Raw genomic sequence first — 21,826 nt, forward strand, 5'->3', positions numbered from 1 at the left:
AAGACTCTCCCCAAAAACGCCTTTTAAAACACTGCCCTCAAGCATGCTACTTGCACCATTTGATGTGATACAAGCATTGTCTGAATGTTTTTTTTTTCCGGCTTAATCCCTCCACTAGAAAAAGAAAAACAAAGATTACAATTTGTAATCAAATGACAAAAATAAACTTTGTAAAAGCAGGTAGTCCAACTGCATGCAGGTATAAATAAAGGTCGAATAAGTTAAGGACGTAATATTACCATTCACAAATACTACATGTTTATGCATTCAGAGTCTTGCATAATTCTTCTCCTTAACCAGTAAAAGAGGGCAAAAAGGACATCCAAACGAAAGGAAAATCAAGCAAGCGAAAAAAGGTCTCTAGCTAACTAATTACAACAAGCCTAAGCTTGGATTTCCTAAGTTCCCAGGAAGACTGAAGATCATTGACTGCCCATGAACAGGGACATATATGCAACGAAATAATACCAAAATGAGCAAAATATTAGTCAAGCACCTACAGTTATAAATCTTAGAAAGAATATCATCCCTTACAGAATAAAAATCTCATCTTTGCTGGTCTAAACAAGAACCCCGTAATCATTCTGTTGGGCAATGTCCTCTCTAGTTTCATGGGAGACCTGGGGAACAACATCAATTGAAGCATGAGGCTTATCTTCTGCTACTTCACTGGAGAGCCGGCCATCTTCAGCTAGATGATGGAAGTGTGATTCGTCAAGTCCATTAGCATCTTCGCAAAGCTCCAAATCATCGACACTGTGAGCCACATGAGATATCCGGCCGTGATCATCCTCACTTACTGTAATACATAAATCATCACTGCCCATGTGATATAGGTGAGAGTCATCTGCATCAAAAGTTGCAGCAGGTAACCGAGATTGCACAGGTACCCCTGCTGCATAATATTGCTCTATCTCTTCTTTCCGTTTACGTTTGCCCATCCCCTTCCTTCTTACTCTCTCCTTTCCACGTACTCTCTTTCCAACTTCACCTTGTGAGTTTGTTGCAACAACTACTGTACTTGCAATCTGATCCCTCAAGCATTCATAAGTAATATATCGGATTCTTGTGACAGATTGTAACTGTTGATCATCCATCCCATGAGTTGAAAGGGTGTCTGCTATAAGGGCAATCTCCCTCAGTGCAGCATTCTGCAATGACAAAAAAACAGATTGTAATGAAAAATTGGAGGTGCACTACGGAGTAAGGAGGTAAGAGAGGATGTGGATAACAGAAATTGAAATTTTCTAAATTAGTTTACCATTCTTTGAAACTCAGATGAGATAGGCACAGGCCTCCCCACCAACTTCCTTGTAATTCTCAAATACCACTGCATGTATTCACTTTCCTCCACATCTTCCTCTGCCTCCACAATGTAGAGATGGCGATTCGACCATTCATTAAGCTCTGACTCCATTTTTGTTGAGAGATCTACACCACCGTCAACTCCCCGGCTCTTCCTTTCCCACTTTTGTACCTCTTCAGGGACTGTCTGATGCATGCCAAACTGCCTTAGGCAACGATCTGGAAGGTGTCTTTCAGCCTTGTCATAACATATCAACATGGTCTTTGATCTCCCGAGAATGAGGCTGCGTAATATATGTTCTGGTATGACAGTGTGACTAATGTTTGAGTAAGGACACCAGTCAACCTGGACGAAAGCATAGAATTGTTCCATTTTCTTAAGCTCTCCAAGACGTAAATGATTCAAGTCACATAAGCAAGTTCTGAAAATCAACTTACGTCAGATGGCTTCATAGAGTCCAATGCTTTTCGGTAGAATGCCACATCACGGTTTGATGTTGGACTGCTTTGTTTACCTTTCCACCTAAGTACAAATGGGAAACATTCATGGATTGGATCATGATTAAGCTTTGGCCGACCAACATTGAGGTGGTAGTAACTCCAGCACTACAAGAGAGGAAAAACTCATCACAGGAAGATTTAATATAAAGGTGAGCTACATTTTCTAATTACTTATCAAAGCATGACACAGCCAGGTCAGTTGTGTCCCGGAGGAAACCTTACAAAGGCAAAAACTTCCTAGCCTCATCATACCTGTAACAGTGTCAAACAGCCACTAATTGTGCTTTGAGACCTGAGGGAAGCATTCCCAAGCGCTCTGTACAAGAAGGATAAGGCTGCAGCACCCCAAGCATACCTGCCAGCTTCATCAAAATTTTCAAACAATGGAAGGTACATTACCGGTACTTTATTGCCAGTGGTAGTTGAAAAAATTGTGCTACCCACAAGGTAAAGAAGATAAGCACGTGTATGACGCTCAACATCCTCCATGGAAGCATCCTCAGGACACTGAGAGAAGGTCTCTTTCAACCAACTAAGCTTCACCATCCCACCACTCGTATATCCCGAGTCAGGTGCTTTCCCCAACAACCTGATACAGACTGCTTCACATGAAGTATATGTCACACCTATAACAGCTTCACCGTCAACTGGTAGCCCAAGCAAGTAGGCGACATCCTCAAGGGTCACAGTCATTTCCCCAACAGTGAAATGGAATGTGTTAGTTTCTCTCCTCCATCTCTCAACTAGAGCAGAAATGAGTGGGTTATCCAAACTAATTGCCGGTATCATTCTTAAATAACCAAATCCAGCCTTCTTAACCAACTCAATCTGTTTCTCTGTGAGCATCCACTGATCGAGCTTTGATGTGTGTTCATGGCACCTAAGAGCACTACGCTCCTGTCAACAGTCAGAACAAGTTATTTAATTCTTGTCTGTGTTACTGTTTTACAGTCAAGTATCAATTTCTAAAATAAAAAAAGGAGGAAGTTTATCTTAGTGAATACCTGCCCTTCCCAAATAGCAGATGATACATGTTTATCTTGATCGTACAACACAGCATCATCAATAGGTCCAGGATTAGTTGCATAGTAGTCCACCATCACTGCTTATGACATATCTCTGAAACAAGACAAACTTAACATTACTACTAAGGAAGAACAAAATTAAGGTTTTCATCAAAATTTGTAATGCACCTTAACTACATTGTTTGAAACTAAAGGACGAAAGCTTTTATATTGAGGAAGCATTTGAACAGAAACTAGTGATGGTAAGTCTAAAACGGGCATATAAATCAATAAATCAATAAATAAATAAAATAGGATTGGACGATGGAGAAGAAGCCCCTATCCGTCCTTTTCCAAAGTCTAAACAATGGTTAGAGCTGTTAGAAACCTTGAATGAACCCAGAATCTAAATCTTGTAAGACCAGCTAAGGATGCATCAAATGTTAGACTACACAAGAAACTACTTCACAAGTTAAACAAGCATGAATCTACATCATAAGTGGTGAGACAAGTAACCAATGTACATTTATACAGATGACCGGCCCAGTGGCAGGAATCAAATCGTCCTTCATCTCAAACACCTTAGCCTTGAACAGGGGCGGCACGACATAATATGGGGCCTAAGGCGAAAATAAAAAGTGAGGCCTTAAATTTTTTTAATTTTTTTTCTCTTATAATTATCGAAATCTAAAGAAGTTATAATCGGTTTTAATTATTGCCAATGTCTAACCAATGTGTTTAATCTCTCTTGTGTTATCATGTTGGACTTTATTGATTTAGTGTTTTCAACTTTTTCGACCGAGGCAACTGATATAGAAATTGTTAACGGTAATAGAATTAACCCTTTTTACGTGATTGAGTTTGTCAATTAGAGTATTCTTCTACTTATACAGTTTCTCTTAACACTTTTAATTCTAAATTTAAGTTGAAACAAATAATATTATAGTAACTAATATGTTTCAAGAGTCATTCAATGTTAATGACGTATTTTAATAGTTACTTATCAACACATTTGTAGCTTTGATTCCTAAGAAGGTAGGGGCCAAAGAATTAAGAGATTTCAGGCCTATCAGTTTGACAGGCAGCATATACAAGATTATTTCCAAGCTATTGACTGAGAGACTCAAAAGGTGGTTAACAAATTGATGGATCATCAACAAATGGCCTTCATTAGAGGCAGACAGATCATGGATGTTGTGCTAATAGCCAATGAATGTATAGACACAAGGAAGATAAGCAAAGAGCCTGAGATTCTATGTGAGCTGGATATTGAGAAAGCATATGACCATCTGAATTGGAAATACCTTTTGGATACTCTGAGGAGGATGGGCTTTGGGGGAAGATGGATTAGCTGGATTAGATATTGTATTTCCACTGTAAGTTTCTCAGTACTTATCAATGGAGAGCCAGTTGGATTTTTCCCTTCACAGAGGGGGCCGAGACAAGGTGATTCCCTCTCCCTTTTTTTATTCATAATTGTTATTGAAGGGTTAAATGACATGGTGAAAGTAGCTCAAACAAATAACTGGATAAGAGGCTTTAAAGTGAGTAATAGGGCTTGTTAGCGGAAACGTAAAAGAAAGAACACAAGACTTAACGTGGTTCGGATCAAAATAATCCTACGTCCACCAGAGAACAGTTGCCTTTTTAATATTAACAAAGGAAGGGGAGAGTTCCCAATTACACTTAAGAGAATTTCTCTCTTAACTCTCTACTCACTACAATGTGTTGTATTATTTTTGGGATGGTTTCTACAAATGAAGGAGTGCATCTATTTATAGAGGTAAAGACCTCCTCTTGATGTCATTGGTGACATCAAACTACCTCCTCTTGATGTCATGGGTGACATCAAAGGAGGAAGCTTCCTCCTAGCATCCACACCAACTCTTTCCACCAACTCTTCCAATTGGCATGCCATTGTTGACTAAACATAAACCCACCTTGGTTTGCGTTTCGAGCGTGCGTGTGAACAACTCTGGCCAAAACTTCTAAGCTTACTGGGCAACCCCGTTGTAAGAAACAAGAAGAATCAAACCATTGTTGAACATACCACCTCCACCTAACAACTGTTCTCTTCGGAGTTGCATCAGTTGATGCACACCCCCGCCAAGTCCTTGCAGTGTGCAAACTTAGCGAGTGGGACTATCTTGGTCAACATATCTGCAGCATTATCGTCTGTGATAACCTTCACGACCTTGATAGTTCCCTCTTCAACAACATCTCGAATAAAATGAAATCTGACATCAATGTGTTTAGTGCGCTCATGAAATCTCTGATTTTTCATTAGATGAATAGCACTCTGACTATCACATCTAAGAGTTGATTCCAGCTGAACCAAACTCAATTCCGCTACTAAACCTTTCAACCAGATAGCTTCCTTCACCGCCTCCGCTGCTGCCATGTATTCTGCTTCTGTCGTAGACAAAGCGGCAATCGACTGCAGAGTCGACTTCCAACTAACGGCACTGCCAACGAGGGTAAAGATGTATCCAGTTGTGGACCTTCTTCTGTCAAGATCTCCTGCATAGTCAGAATCTACATAACCGAGAATTGAAATACCTCCACCACTTTTTCGAAAGGTCAGACCAACACCAGAAGCTCCTTTGAGATATCTCAATATCCACTTGACAGCTTCCCAATGCCTCTTTCCTGGGCTGGACATGTATCTACTTACCACACTTACAGATTGAGCAATATCTGGACGTGTGCATACCATAGCATACATAATGCTACCAACTGCACTGGCATAAGGAATCTTTGACATATGCTCCACCTCATCCTCGGACTGAGGCATTTGTAACTCTGAAAGTTTAAAATGAGGAGCTAATGGTGTACTTACAGGCTTGCACGTATGCATATTGAATCTCTTGAGAACCCTTTCAATATACCTCTTCTGAGAAAGATGTACAACACCGTCTTCTCTTGAAATCTCCATACCAAGGATTTTCTTTGCAGCTCCTAAATCCTTCATGTCAAATTCCTTACTCAACAGTTTCTTCAAAGCATTTATCTCTGTAATGTTGTTAGCAGCAATAAGCATATCATCAACATACAACAGTAAATAAATCATTGAGTTACCAGACATCTTCTTGTGATACACACAGCTATCAAATGCACTCCTTGAGAATTCATGTGTAGTCATGAATGCATCAAACCTCTTGTACCACTGTCTAGGGGATTGCTTCAAACCATACAAAGACTTCTTTAGTTGGCATACGTGATCTTCTTTTCCCTCAGCTAGGAAACCTTCAGGCTGATCCATATAGATTGTCTCTTCTAGATCACCGTGTAAGAAAGCAGTTTTGACATCAAGCTGTTGAAGCTCCAAGTCAAATTGGGCAACCAATGCTAGTAGCACGCGAATTGAGCTATGCTTCACGACTGGAGAGAAAATCTCATTGTAGTCAATTCCCTCCTTCTGACTGAATCCTTTTGCAACCAATCTCGCCTTGAACCTAGCATCTTCCACTTCAGAAATTCCCTCTTTCTTTCGGTAGACCCACTTGCATCCAACTGTCCTCTTCCCCTTTTGTCTTTTCACTAAGACCCATGTCTGATTCTTGTGAAGAGACTCCATCTCTTCAGTCATGGCTAACCGCCATTGTACAGCATCCTTGCAAGAAGTTGCTTCAATACACGAGGAGGGCTCCAGATCCTTAATCTCTTCTTGTGTAGCTATGAACGCATATGCAATCAAGTTTGCTTGATCTATAAGGCGTTCCGGTTCTCGTGTCTGCCTCTTCTCCCTCTCCTTTGCAATTGTGTATGGTTCATTGACAGCAAGTTCTTCAAGGTCTACATCTTCTGACTCATCTTTAACCTGAGTCTCTTGATCCTTTTCCTTGGCAAGCTCCACCGGAAGCTCCACCTGCTCGTCGTTCTTGTTTCCTGAAAACTCCACGGAAACTTTACGGGGATCAAGTATAGAGGATTCATCAAAGGTGACATCTCTACTAACTATAAATTTGAGTAAAGACAAACACCAAAGTTTGTACCCTTTTACTCCATCCACATACCCTACGAATATGGCCTTCTTAGCCCTTGGTTCAAGCTTTCCTTCATTAACGTGATAATAAGCTGGACACCCAAATACTCGTAAGTATGAATAGTTAGAGGGTTCACCTGACCATACCTCATTCGGAGTCTTAAAGTCAATTGTCGATGCTGGAGATCGATTGACAATATGAGCAGCAGTGTGAACTGCTTCAGCCCAAAATACTTTGGACATTTTGGCTTGTAGGAGCATACAACGAGCCTTTTCAAGAAGAGTTCTGTTCATTCTCTCGGCAACTCCATTCTGCTGTGGGGTATGCCTGACAGTCCTATGTCTTGAGATCCCATGAACCTTGCAGAATTCATTAAACTCTTCATTGCAAAACTCCAAGCCATTGTCTGTGCGAAGATACTTGATTTTCCGCTCCATTTGATTTTCAACCAAAATCTTCCACTCTTTAAATGCTTCAAAAGCATCACTTTTTGCCTTCAAAAAATACACCCAAACCTTTCGTGAGAAATCATCAATAAAAATGAGAAGATACCTCTTTCCGCCCTTCGATGGAAGTTTAGAAGGACCCCATAAATCTGAATGGATGTAGTCTAGCACTCCTCTTGTCTTGTGTTTGCCAGTGCTGAAGCTGACCTTCTTCTGCTTCCCTAGAACGCAGTGCTCACAGAAGTCAAGCGTGCTGATCTTCTCACCTTCCAAAAGTTTACGATTGCTCAACATCTCCAGTCCACGTGCGCTCATATGACCCAGTCTCATGTGCCATAGTCTTGCCTTGTCATCATTAGATAACTGCACTGTAGATGCATTTGCAGAGCCAACAATGGTGCTTCCGGCCAATGTGTAAAGGCCGTTCTCCAGCTTGCCTTTCAGCATGACTAAAGAACCTTTAGTCACCTTTATAGTTCCTGCTTCGCTCATGTACCTGTAGCCTTGTTCATCCAGAGTACTCAGGGAGATCAAATTCTTCTTCAGATCAGGAACATGACGGACTTGTGTAATAGTCCTCACGACTCCATCATGGCAGCGAACCCGAACTGAGCCAATGCCAACTATTGCACAAGTTGCATTATTGCCCATTACTACGGTTCCTCCACTTTTCTCATAGCTGCTAAACCAGTCTTTTCGGAACGTCATATGCAGAGTGCAAGCAGAGTCTAACACCCATTTGTTTCCATAACTACTATTATTATTACACGATGTTGTTAGTACATAATCATTATCAAAATCATGTACCTGTTCAACTGTGGATGCACTCGCCTTTTCCTTGGACTTTGACATTGGGCAGTCTCGTTCAAAGTGCCCCTTCTTGCCACAACCCCAACACTCTGTATTCTTCTTGTTCACACGAGACTTTGATCTGTGCTTTGATTTGCTCTTTCCCTGTTGGCTAGTCCGGCCTCTCACAAAGAGCCCACTTGCCTGGTCATCTCTATCTCCTTCAATGTGCCTCCGCACATCACTAGAGTTAAGTGCCTGCCGCACTTGCTCAAGCTTGATAGGCTCCTTGCTATACATCATTGAATTCTCAATATCACGATATCCTGAAGTCAATGAAAATAGCAAAGCACATGCAAGCGTCTCCTCCTCCCTTTTTAATTCCTGCAATCTGTAAGTCCATGACAAGTTTATTGAACGCATCTAAATGATCTTGTAACGAAGTACCTGACCCCATCTTAAATGTGTGAAGACGCCGTTGTAACAACATCCTTGTTGTCACTGATCGGTCTTGGTATAGCCCTTCTAGCTTTTCCCATAACTGTTTGGCCGTCTCTTCGGTACCCGTACTCACTTCACAAAGCACGTTAGGTGCAAGGGATAGTTGGATTGCACTCAATGCATCCCCTTCAATCTTCTCCTTGTCGGGAGCTGATATATCCGTAGGATACTTTCCGTCAATAGCATGGATTGAACCTTCCCTCCGCAGTAACGCCATCATCTGGATCTTCCAGATATTGAAGTTGTTGCGTCCATTGAATCTATCAATTTCAAACTTCATGGAACTCATATTTGCTTGTTCTTTCTCCTTGGATCGTTAAAGAATCCTGTCGCTCTGATACCAATTGTTAGCGGAAACGTAAAAGAAAGAACACAAGATTTAACGTGGTTCGGATCAAAATAATCCTACGTCCACCAGAGAACAATTGCCCTTTTAATATTAACAAAGGAAGGGGAGATTTCCCAATTACACTTAAGAGAATTTCTCTCTTAACTCTCTACTCACTACAATGTATTGTATTATTTTGGGATGGTTTCTACAAATGAATGAGTGTATCTATTTATAGAGGTAAAGACCTCCTCTTGATGTCATTGGTGACATCAAACTACCTCCTCTTGGTGTCATGGGTGACATCAAAGGAGGAAGCTTCCTCCTAGCATCCACACCAACTCTTTCCACCAACTCTTCCAATTGGCATGTCATTGTTGACTAAACATAAACCAACATCTTCAGGGCTAATAGCAACATGAGGATTTCACACCTGCACTATGCTGATGACACCTTGGTTTTTTGTGAAGCTAAAAGAGAACAAGTGAAAGTGCTAAGGGTGATTCTGATTCTTTTTGAAGTTATTTCTGGGCTGCACATCAACTGGCATAAAAGTTTCATTTACCCGGTCAATGAGGTTATGCAGCTACAAAGTCTGGTTAATATCCTTGGTGGGAAGGTAGGGGAATTGCCTTCTGTATATCTGGGGATGCCATTGGGAGCTAAGCGCAAATCAAAAGATATTTGGAACAGTGTGCTGGAGAAATGTGAAAAGAAGTTAGCAAATTGGAAGAATCAATATCTATCTATGGGGGGTAGATTGAATCTGATTAATTCTGTGCTTGATGCCATACCTACTTATATGATGTCTTTATTTCCAATTTCAGTCAATGTAGTGAAAAGAATTGATGCTCTAAGAAGAAACTTTCTATGGGAAGGTAACAGTGAGAAAAAGAAAATCCACTTGGTTAAATGGGGAGACCTGACTACAAGCAAGAAGGCAGGGGGACCGGGAATCAAAAATTTAAGAGTACAGAACCAGAGCCTGATGATGAAGTGGCTGTGGAAATTTGCAGCAGATGAACAAATATTGTGGATAGGGGTTATTAGGGAGAAATATGGAAAGGAAGGAAATTGGACATCCAAGGCAGTGAGAAGTCCATATGGAGTCAGTTTGTGGAGATCAATCAGGAATTTATGGCCAAAAGTGATCAACAAAGCAAAGTTCAAAGTAGGAAATGGTAGGAAGATCTCTCCATGGGAAGACAACTGGCTAGGTCAAGGAACCTTGAAGGGGCTATTTCCTGACATACATGCTTTGAATCAGCAACAGCAAGCAACAATAGAAGAGGTTTGGACAGGTCAGAGCTGGAATCTCACTTTCAGAAGAATGCTAAATGACAGGGAAATTGACAGAATTATCCAGTTTCATAATACTTTGGAGCAGTACAGTGGTACCAACTCTAATCAAGATCTTATTATATGGCAAGGGAACATGTAGCGGAAGTTTTCAGTTAGGGAAGCTTACAGGGAATTCAACTTGTCCAACAATCAGGTAGGCTGCTGGCCATGGAAGATGATATGGAAAGTTAAAATTCCACACAAGATTGCTTGTTTTACATGGCTATTGGCAAAAGAAGCAGTGTTAACACAAGACAACCTAACCAAAAGAGGATTCTAATTGTGTTCTAAATGTTATCTATGTGGAGAGAAGGCAGAGACAATTAGCCATCTTTTTTTGCATTGCAAATTCACTATACAGATATGGAGAATCTTCATCAGCTTAAGGGGAATTTCATGGGCAATGCCGGGAAGAATCCTTGATATTCTAGCATGCTGGAGTAAAGAGGGCACACTTTCTAGAGATAAAAAGAGATGGAGAACTGTCCCAGCCTGCATATGGTGGACAATTTGGGAAGAAAGGAATCAAAGATGTTTTGAAGACAAGTCCAGTAACATCCAGAAGATAAAGATGAAATGTTTAGCTCTTTCTTATTTTTGGTGTAAAGGAAAGCTTTTGGAGGATCATGAATCCATTTTAGATGTTTTAGAATCCTTGTGAGAAGACCAAGGATTACAAGTTGTTTATATTTTTGTTTGATCACTTTCCTTTGTAACTATGGGTGACTTCACAATTTTAGTGAAGTCTTTATATTAATATACAAATATGTTACCTTCTCAAAAAAAAATAATGTCTACAAAGGCACTCAAAGAATTAAGAAAAATTATTCTAAACTAACATTATAAGAAAACCAATTTATGTTGGGACGAATTAAAGATAGGAAACAACTAGTAAATACAATTTAAGATGTGTAAAACTTTTAGCTATAACTATTTTAACCAAATGATTTAAAAATTCTATCAATAGTGCATAATTATTAAATATTATATATATATATATATATATATATATATATATATATTATTTATAGATTTTTGGGCCCTAAGTATTTTGGGGGCCTAAGGCCATTGCCTTAGTGGCCTTAGGCTCCAGCTGGCCCTGGCCCTGGCCTTGAAGTCCTAAGCAAGCTTAAATACATATACAACATTATTTACCTTAAAATAAAAAATTAAGTGAAAACCAGGTCCTGCTTTTTTTCCACTAAAATTACCAGTTCCTTGTTTTTTTATTGTGAAATATCAACTTCAATCGGATGTAGAAATAATAAATTATTAAGGTTTCCTATTGTTCAATGAGAAATGTTATGTGTTTTGTAATCATATGTAAGTAGTTTCAATTTATTGCACCAAAAAGGTGCTAATTCCTGTTCGGTGAGAAATTATCTTAAGACAGACTCCAAAAAGTAGATTATGTTTATTTGAACTTTCCAATTCTTCAGTCAGAGACCAAACTGCTTAAAAAAGTGCCTAGAAGTGATTGGAACTTCATGGGTCCTGGTTAAGGAGATACGGATTACCATCCTCTCGTTGCCAATCACTAGGATTATTAACCAAATTCCTGACTAACAAGGAATGTGAGTATTGAAATAAACAAAGTTTTGAATGCTTCCCGATTTCCATTTTGGAATTATGTAAGTCAAGGAAAAATGTAAAACTGAAGTTGCTTACCAAGAAAATAAAAGAAGATTAATGATCTCACATTATAGCAAAGAATTATAACAACTCTTATTACGAAGTTAACTTATCTTCTTTTGTTTACAAAATCATTTCTGTTAGTGGTTTTTGCGGGAAGGTACCTATGGAGAAGGAAATTCCAAATAACTGTAGGATTTAAAGGTGACTAGAGAGGACATTGTCCAGAGAACTGTTACGTTACAACAACAATACAACAACAACTATGCCTCAACCCAAAACTAGTTGCAGTCGCTATGTGACTTCTCTATATCCATTCCACTCCACTTGGGTCCGTCTTATTTCACTACTCAAAATTTGACTTTAAGGACAAACAAGGATTTCTCTTAAATTAGGGATTATCTAAATCTCACATCTATCCTATAGTGTCAATCAATCACTAATATCATAATAACTAAAAAAAACATGTGTTAAACACTAGACCTAATGTAAGAGCCTTAATCCCCGCTGGTTAATATCATCTTATGGATACTTTGCTTCCATTGTATTCTGTTCTTCGCTGTTTTCACAAGAATTCTAAGGTAACGGTAAAGTTACTTTATTCATATTCGTACTTGAAAATCAAGTTTTAACTAACACTTTCCTACTTGATTCTCTAACGGTGTGTTCACTGGTTAATCTTGGAGTTAGCAGTGCAAAATGTCAATGCAGAGTGCTACACTGTTTGCACTTAAACCAGACTTTGTTTTCTATCAGACGTCCAACACAAATACATACTAAATGATGCTGTAACTATTTTCTGATGATTGAAATTGACATCCCTTACATATGTTTTTGCTGATATCATGACTTCAATGCAATCTTGCAAGCAGTGGCGGGGCCACATAGTTCCAAGGGGTCTTTATATACTATGTGTTGAATTCTCTCAACTTCTTTGTATATTTATTCTTCAAATTTTGACACCCCTTAATGAAAATCATGGCTCTGCTACTGTTTACAAACATCAAACTACTGCTGCCCTCAATAACTTTTGATCAATCAATCATCTATGTGTCGTTCCTAAACAATTAGGATAAACCATACGAAATATGATAATTACCAATCAATCAATCAACTAGTGCTCAGTCCCAAAATAGTTGGAGCCAATTATATGAATCACTAGATATATTACAAATTACCACTACTCTGAATGAAGAAAAAAAAATGTAAAAAAAGAACTTACAAATTACCAAATTTTAATCTAATCCCAGTCACTGAAATGACTAGGTAAAAGCCGAAAAGACCAACATACAAGAAAAAGGGAAATATTAACTTTAAGACAGGGCAGAAACCATATTGGCAAGGAGAAAAGTAAAAAATTTTAAAGCACAAAACACACACACACACACAGAGACATGTATATGTCTCTCTTATATATATATATATATATATATATAGTTAGAGAGACAGAGAGAGAATGTACCAGTTAAACCAGTAAGTCAAGGCAATGGCGATGAATGTATCTTTGTGTCTCTCTTATATATATATATATATATATATATAGTTAGAGAGACAGAGAGAGAATGTACCAGTTAAACCAGTAAGTCAAGGCAATGGCGATGAATGTATCTTTGTGTCTCTCTTCGTGTATGTGTGTGTAGAGAAAGAGATAGAGTGACAAAGAGAGAGACGAAGGGTTAACGGAGAAGGTGATCGCCGGAGAAGAGATCGACGGAGATGGAGTTGAGAATCGGCGAGGCACAATTAGGCATACGGCGTCGTTAGGGTTAGGTTCTTTAAAAAAAAAAAAATTGCCTTATAGCAATTGGGGAAATTTGACAAAGTGTCGATAAGCTTTTGTTTGGATGTACACACACACAACTCCTTGTTTGGAAAGAGGGAAAAAGGAAAAATGTAACAATCTTTTATCATTACCTAATAGTCGTAATACGCCGTCAATATTAAAAAAATTAAAGTAAATTGTGACCGAGATTATTTGAACATATTAGATCGTATTGCTTATAAATTTCAATTGTCATCTCATTTGTCAATACAATTAATAATATATTCAATAACAAAATATCTATTAAATTAAAAAGGAGATTAATATAGTTATCGAATAGCTTTTTTGTTCTATATTTTATTATATTATCTAATATTTAATATTATTATATTGTTAATATAAATTTGTATTAGTGTATTATTTCTTTAATATTTTTTCTGTTGCTCTCTTTTTAATATAATATAGAAGATATATTTATATATATACATTGTTCTCTTTAAAAAAAATTAATTTTAAATTTTATTCTATTGAATCGATTTTTAATTGTGTAGATTTATAAATAATATTTATTTACTTTAGTTTATTTTTTAAAAAAAAATTAAAAACGTATCCATATTAAGTCATGTGTCAGCATAATAATAAGTCACTTGCCATTACTCAAGACAATGCTCCAAAAGTTAGGAATTCATAAGCTATTTGGAAAAAAAGAAAAAAAAAAAACTCCTACATTTTAATGCAAGAAAAATAAAAAATTAAATATATCTCCTAAAATTTTGGTAACTGATACATATGCAATAACTTATTTTTCCCCTAGATTTTGGCTATCTTTTTAATTGGTTATATCTCATAAGATGTTTTCTTTGTATCAATTAAAAAGATATTGTTTGATGAAATCTTACAACTTTTATTAGATCTTTGGTTATAAATATTGTTATAAAATAGATGTATAATTATTTTTTCTTTACACTAATTAAAATATAATGTATTATCCTATCCTTTTTTAATTTGTTAATTATGCAGAGTGTTTTGTTCCATGCAATTGCTTATTTAGTATTACTATATAATTTGTATTAATGTATTAGTTTCTTCAATATTTTTTCCGCTACTTTCTTTTTCATATAATATCGTAGATATATTTTGTTACTCTTAAAAAAATTAAATTTTATAATATTTAATTGTATAAATTTATCAATAATATTTATTTACTTTACTTTATTTTCTAATTGTCCAATTGACTACTCCCCGGAAAAATTCACCTAGCTTTGCTCGGTATTTAGCAATTGTTTCTTTGGATTCTTTTATTTGTTGTTATATACATTGTTGTTGATTTATTTTTTTGACTTTGTTGTGTTTTTTTAGGGTTCTTTTTTGACTGTTTTTTGTTTGTTTATTTATTATTTAATTTATTTTTTAAAAACAAATCAAAAATCAAAAATTCAATTTAAGGTTTTAGTACAACCTTTTGTGCTCTTTTGCTACGGGTGGGGCCTCACCAGTGGTAGCAGTGACAACCCCTCCTTTGTTTGTCTTCGTGGTATTTTGTGCGTGTTTCAGAATAGGGACTGTGGCTATTAACGGTGAGCGGAACGTGCGTGTGCAAACATAAGGAACAACCCCGGCAAGGGTCAACGAGGGGCGACAGAAGTGGGACGCGAACGTGCTAGCTGGACGCAACATCGTCGTATATACCAAGACAATTCCCAGGTTCTACTTGCAGGAGTTGGTACCTCCCGTTTTTCTTTTCCCCTTTATTATGTTAGTTAAATTATTGCAATCTTAGTTCCTATTAGTTTATTCACAGTATTAGTGCGCTTAGAGTTGCAGCCTGTCTTTGTCTAGCTTGGTTTGTTGCCTTGTGTGTGTTAGTGATTTTCCCTTAGTCTGTCGTAGGTATAGTGGCTGTGGTCTGGGATGGTCGAGTCAGTTCATGTCCTCAGGGGAGCGGGGGTGGGGCGGGAGGTAGGGCAGGGGTTAGGGGGTGGGTCGGGAGGCAAGGGAGGTAAAGGAAACAGGGGTACCTATAGGTTAAGAATCGGGTCATGGAACATAGGTACATTGACAAGTAAGTCTATAGAGTTGGCGAAGATTCTCCAGAAGATGAGGGTCAATATAGCGTGTGTCCAGGAGACTAGGTGGGTAGGGTCGAGGGCGAAGGATGCGGATGGGTATAAACTTTGGTAGTTAGGAGTCTAGAGAGGTAAGAATGGAGTGGGTATCTTCGTGGATAGGGAACTCAGAGAGTCTGTGGTTGAGGTCAGACGAGTGAACGATAGATTGATGGTTATTAAGTTGGTGGTTGGAGAGCACACCCTGAACGTCATTAGCACCTATGCGTCGCATGCTGGCCTAGATGAGGAGGTTAAACGACGCTTCTGGGATGGGTTAGATGAGATTGTGCGCCAGATTCTGCCTGCTGAGAAGCTATTCATAGGAGAAGATTTCAATGGTCATATTGGGGCGACCGCGGGTGGCTATGGCGAGGTGCATGGAAGCTTTGGTTTTGGGGAGAGGAACGGAGGAGGTACCTCGTTGTTAGACTTCGCTAAGGCTTTTGGGTTGGTGATTGCGAACTCTAACTTTTCGAAGAGGAAAGACCATTTGGTTACTTTTCAAAATGCGGTAGCGAAGACTCAGATTGACTATCTCCTCCTCAGGAGGTGTGACAACGGGTTGTGCAAGGATTGCAAGGTGATTCCGAGTGAGACACTCGTGACGCAACATAGATTGTTGGTGCTAGACGTTGGTATTAGGTTTAAGAGGAGGAAAACGTCTGCTCGGGGAAAACCAAGAATCAGGTGGGGAGCCTTGACTAAGGATGAAGCCCAAGAGTTGGAGTGCCGGTTGTCGGCTATGGGAGCTTGGATGAGTAGTGGGGACGCGAACACTATGTGGTCAGTGACAGCAGGCTGTATAAGGGAATCTGCGAGAGAGGTGTTAGGGGTCTCAACTGGTGTCTCTGGTGGGAACAAAGGAGATTGGTGGTGGAATGAAGTGGTCCAAGGCAAAGCGGAAGCGAAGAAGGCGGCAAACCTAAAGTTAGTGGCGAGCAGAGGTGAGGAGGAGAGGCGAGCGTGCATGGAGAGATATAAGGTAGCTAGGAAGGAAGCTAAACTGTCGGTCACGGAGGCTAAGAATGCGACTTATGGTCGTATGTACGAGGAACTAGGGGGAAAAGGCGGGGAGAAGAAGTTATTTTGATTGGCCAAGTTGAGAGAGAGGAAGGCTCGAGATTTGGACCAAGTGAGATGCATTAAGGACGAAGATGGTAGAGTACTGGTGGAAGATGCCCAGATTAAGAGGAGATGACAGACTTACTTTCATAAGCTTCTGAATGAAAAAGAGGATCCTGATATTGTGCTAGGCAAACTAGAGCATTCCGAGAGTCACCATGACTTCGGGCACTGCAGGCGTTTGAGGTCAAAGAGGTCGTAGGGGCTATGCGTAAGATGAGTAGGGACAGAGTAACCGGGCCAGACGAGATTCCGGTGGAATTTTGGAAGTGTGTAGGAAGAGTAGGTGTGGAGTGGTTGATTGGGTTATTTAATGTTATTTTAACGCGAAGAGGATGCCGGATGAGTGGAGATGGAGTACGGTGGTTCCATTGTATAAGAACAAAGGTGATATCCAGAGTTGTAACAATTATAGAGGTATCAAATTACTGAGTGATACCATGAAAGTATGGGAGAGGGTGGTTGAAGCGAGAGTGAGGATGACAGTATCTGTATCCAACAACCAGTTAGGGTTCATGCTGAGTCGTTCCACCACAGAAGCTATACAACTTGTTAGGAGGTTGGTGGAACTGTACAGAGAGAGAAAGAAGGATTTGCACATGGTGTTTATTGACCTAGAGAAAGTGTATGACAAGGTTCCTAGAGAAGTTCTCTAGAGATGCTTGGAGGCAAAAGGTATGTCGGTTCCTTATGTTATGGCAATTAAGGACATGTATGATGGGGCTAAGACTCGTGTTAGGACAGCAGGAGGGGACTCTGAGCCTTTTCCGGTTGAAATGGGATTACACCAAGGCTCTGCGCTCAGTCCGTTCTTATTCACCTTGGTGATGGATGCGATATCAAATCATATTCAAGGGGAGGTGCCATGGTGCACTATTCACCGATGACATTATTCTGATTGATGAGTCACGAGCCGGTGTTAACGAGAGATTGGAAGTTTGGAGACAGACTCTTGAGTCTAAGGGTTTCAAGCTAAGCAGAACGAAGACAGAATACCTCGAGTGTAGGTTCAGCGCTGGGTCGGGGGAAGTGGACGTGGATGTGAGGCTTGAGTCACAGATTATCCCAAGTAGAGGCAGCTTCAAGTACCTTGGTTCGGTTATCCAAGAGAGATGGGAGATCGACGAGGATGTCACACACCGTATTGGTGTAGGATGGATGAAGTGGATGTTAGCATCTGGAGTCTTGTGTGACAAGAGAGTGCAAACGATACTCAAAGGTAAGTTCTATAAAGCGGTGGTTAGACCGGCCATGATGTATGGGGCTGAGTGTTGGCCTATTAAGAACTCACATACCCAAAAGATGAAAGTAGTAGAAATGAGGATGTTGAGGTGGATGTGCGGGCACACTAGGATGGATAAGATTAGGAATGATAACATTCAGGAGAAGGTGCACGTGGCTCCTATTGATGACAAGATGTGGGAAGCGAGACTCAGATGGTTCGGGCATGTATAGAGGAGAAGCCGAGATGCTCCAGTAAGGAGGTGTGAGCGGCTGGCCGTGGAAGGCACAAGAAGAGGTATAGGGTGGCCTAAGAAGTATTAGGGAGAAGTGATCAGGCAGGATATTGCGAGACTTCAGATTCCCGAGGACATGACACTTGATAGGAAGTTGTGGAGGTCGAGTATTACGGTTGTAGGCTAGGAGGTAGTTGAGTCTTGCGTTACTTTGTACCTTTGTAAGCCTAGTCTGGTGGGGTTTTGTCTAAGATAGCTAGGGCCAATGTCGTGTCTTACTATTTTCTATTTTCGACGCAGGATCCATTTACTAGCCATCGTTTTTGCTTTGCATTTTTCTTCTGCATTTTATGTTCCTTTTTCCCTATGATCTCCGTGGTGAATCTAATATTCTCTCTTTTTGTCTTTTTATTATCTTGAGCCGAGGGTCTTTCGAAAACAGCTTCTCTACCCCTTAGGGGTAGGGATAAGGTATGCGTACACACTACCCTTCCCAGACCCCACTTGTGAGATTTTACTAGGTGGTTGTTGTTGTTGTTTACTTTATTTTCTAAAAATTATTTCAAAACATATCCACATTAAGCCACGTCTCAGCCCAAGAATAAGCCATTTGGCATTGCTCAAGACAATGCTCCAAGAGTTAGGAATTCGAAAGCTATTTGAAAAAGAAAATCTCCTACATTTTAATGCAAGAACAATAAAAAATTAATTATATCTCCTAAAATTTTGGTAACTGATACATATGCAATAACTTATTTTTTTACCTATATTTTGGCTATTCTTTTAACTGATCATATCTCCAAAGATTTTTTCTTTATCTTTATTAAAAATAATTGTATTACTTATTTGATGAAATCTTATAGCTTTCAATTGCATATGAGGTTATGAATATTATTATAAAAATAGATGTATAATTATTTTTTCTATACACTAATTAAGAAAAACATTGAATTACTTATCGTATCCTTTTTTAATTTATTAATTTTCTAAGTATTTTTCTCCATAAAGTTTTTATTTTTTTATACAGTTTTTTATTTATTAATTTTGCTATATTTTTTATTTTGCTTTTTAAAATTAAAATTTTTCTAGTGATGACACTTGTTATCCTATCCTTGAATTTTGCTAAGTATTTTATTTATTTATTTTGCTTTATAAATTTGAGATTTTTCTAGTGATGACACTTTTCATCCTCTCATTGTTTTGCCTCTCATATTATATATAGATAGATTTCATAAAGTAAATGACGATTTCTTCTAAATCCTGACATATTTATTTTAATAGTTAGTGTCACAAAAAAGTCATTTTAGATTATTATAGACTTTAGCAGATAAGAGTATTTTTTGAGAGAACATCCATTAAGAGATAAGAAAAGGTATTCGTTTGCTGCATATTTTATTCCGATCAGCCATCTTCAAATTATATTTCTCAATTTGGTTCACCATTGGATCGGGTTAAAATTTTGACTGAGTGTTCCTAACATCTTGGTTTTTTATTTTAGAGATGGAGACCGGATTTGGAGGCTTGTGGCACCTGATTTTGAGCTCTGGACAGTAGCTTTATTTTTTGTAATTTCTCCTATTTCTTCAATTGATTTGTTACTGCTTTTGTTGATATTGTTGCTCCGTATTTGTCACTATTGTGTAATCAATTTGGAGAACTATTGTAACTCTCTTATTGTTATAGTGGAGTCTTTTGGATCTTTGTGATCCCGTAATTTTTACCTTTATTTTGAAAGATTCTTCTTCTTTATTTTTTCTATTTTCGAATTTGTCTCTTTCTCAACATAACATTTATGACTTTTATCTCAATTAAATTTGTAAGGCAAAATCAGTTATCTTTTGTCGTGCGATGGCAACAAATTAATTACAACAACAACAAAAAAAAAATCAGTTTAATCCTATAAATGTGATATGGGGAGGGTAGTGTGTACGCATACCTTAACCCTATCTTATAAAGATAGAGAGGTTGTTTCCGATAGACTCTCAGCGCAAGGAACAATAGAGATAAGATAAAGCAGCCAAGTAGTAAACAAAGGTGACAACACTGCATTATGGTGACGGGCATGAATGACACAATAACACCACCACCAATAACAACAATAAACACAACATGTAATAATAAAGAACCACGACTAAGATAATACAAAAATAGTCTTAGTACTACTGGTAGGCCTAGGAGGAACACACTACTAATTGCCAACTTACAATCTTAATCCTCGACCTCCACACCTTCCTATTATGGGTCATATCCTCGGTTAGTTGAAGCAATGACATGTCTTTCCTAATAATCTCTCCCCAATACTTATTAGGCCTTTCCCTTTCCCCCCGCAGACCTGTCATGGAGAACCCCTCACACATCCTTACTGGTGCATCTATGTCTCTCATCTTCACATGCCCGAACCATCTCAACCCAGATTCCCGCAACTTGTCCTCCACAGATGTCATTCCTACCTTGTCTTTAATAACTTTATTCATAATCCTAGTGTGTTCACACATCCATCTCAACATCCTCATTTTAGTTGCTTTCATCTTCTAGACATGGAACTTCTTGACAGGCAAGCACTCAGCCCCATACAACATAGCTGGTCTCACCACCACTTTGTAGAACTTGTCCTTAAGTCCGGGTGGTACATTCTTATCATACAAAACCCCTGAAGCGAGCCTCCATCTCATCCACCCTGATCCAATACGATGGGTAACATCCTCGCCAATCTCTTCATTACCTTAAATAATGGCCCCAAGATACTTGAAACTATCTCTTTTGGGGGTGACTTGAGTACCAATCTTCACTTTCACTCCTTCTTCGTGTAACTCATCACTAAACTTGCACTCCAAGTACTCAGTTTTTTGATCTGCTCAACTTGAAATCTTTAGACTCCACCGTCTGTCTTCAAACTTCCAACCTAGAGTTAACTCTACCTCGCATCTCATCAATCAGTACTATGTCATCAGAGAATAGCATACACCATGGTATCTCCTCTTGTATGTGTTGGGTAGGCACATCTAACGCTAAGGCAAACAAAAATAGGCTAAGAGTCGTTCCCTAGTGCAACCCCATCTCCACTGAAAAGTGATCCGAGTCTCCTCTAGCAGTCCTCACCTGAGTCTTCGCTCCCTTATACATGTCCTAATCACCCTAATATACGTCACCGGGACACCGCTAACTTCTATACATCTCCATAGGACCTCTCTCAGGATTTATCATAGGAAAGTCCTTCTTCATCTCCCTATACTGCTCCACCAATAACCTCACAAGGTGAATGGCTTCTTTAGTAGACTGTCTCGACATAAATCTGAACTGAATCTCGAAAATAGTAACACTACGTCGCATCCTCCTCTCCACCACCCTCTCTCAAACTTTCATAATATGACTCAGCAGCTTGATACCCCTATAGTTGTTACAGTAATGTATATCACCTTTGTTTTTATACTGTTGGTGAATAATAAAATAGTCTTTGGTTCACATAGAATTTCTGTTAGAAATATACATTTAAAAAAATTAATATTAAAGTGTGATCTTTCGTCTTTCTTAGTGGTTATAAAAA

General features: G+C 38.8%; 2 protein-coding genes across 3 annotated transcripts; one reads left to right on the forward strand and one right to left on the reverse strand.

The window, feature by feature from the left end:
- Positions 1–194: 194 nt before the first annotated feature.
- LOC104216405 (protein MAIN-LIKE 2) lies at positions 195–13,623 on the reverse strand. Of its 2 annotated transcripts, none has more exons than XM_070174348.1 (6): positions 13,402–13,623; positions 2,811–2,925; positions 2,059–2,703; positions 1,744–1,911; positions 1,262–1,651; positions 195–1,151 (listed from the first exon to the last, which is right to left on the reverse strand). In XM_070174348.1, the coding sequence occupies exons 2-6, from the start codon at positions 2,904–2,906 to the stop codon at positions 561–563; spliced, it is 1,890 nt and encodes a 629-aa protein (XP_070030449.1). In that variant the 5' UTR covers positions 2,907–2,925; positions 13,402–13,623; the 3' UTR covers positions 195–560. The 2 variants fall into 2 exon arrangements, with proteins under 2 accessions (XP_070030449.1, XP_070030448.1); XM_070174347.1 differs by having other exon boundaries at positions 13,296–13,409.
- Positions 13,624–15,872: 2,249 nt separating this feature from the next.
- On the forward strand, positions 15,873–16,793 carry LOC138868513 (uncharacterized). The gene has a single exon (XM_070146068.1). The coding sequence runs from the start codon at positions 15,873–15,875 to the stop codon at positions 16,791–16,793; it is 921 nt and encodes a 306-aa protein (XP_070002169.1).
- The last annotated feature ends 5,033 nt before the right edge of the window (positions 16,794–21,826 follow it).

Source organism: Nicotiana sylvestris, chromosome 5, assembly GCF_000393655.2.
Source record: "Nicotiana sylvestris chromosome 5, ASM39365v2, whole genome shotgun sequence".
Classification (NCBI taxonomy): domain Eukaryota; kingdom Viridiplantae; phylum Streptophyta; class Magnoliopsida; order Solanales; family Solanaceae; genus Nicotiana; species Nicotiana sylvestris.

What these genes read in the sequence shown, in the direction of transcription:
- LOC104216405 (XM_070174348.1), bottom strand. Translation starts at nt 2,906, where the DNA reads ATGGTGGACTACTATGCAACTAATCCTGGACCTATTGATGATGCTGTG. An exon ending in CTGCTATTTGGGAAGGGCAG is followed by an intron (nt 2,704 to 2,810) that starts GTATTCACTAAG and finishes GACTGTTGACAG; the next exon opens with GAGCGTAGTGCTCTTAGGTG. An exon ending in ACTCTATGAAGCCATCTGAC is followed by an intron (nt 1,652 to 1,743) that starts GTAAGTTGATTT and finishes GCTTTCGTCCAG; the next exon opens with GTTGACTGGTGTCCTTACTC.
- LOC138868513 (XM_070146068.1), top strand. Translation starts at nt 15,873, where the DNA reads ATGGTTATTAAGTTGGTGGTTGGAGAGCACACCCTGAACGTCATTAGC.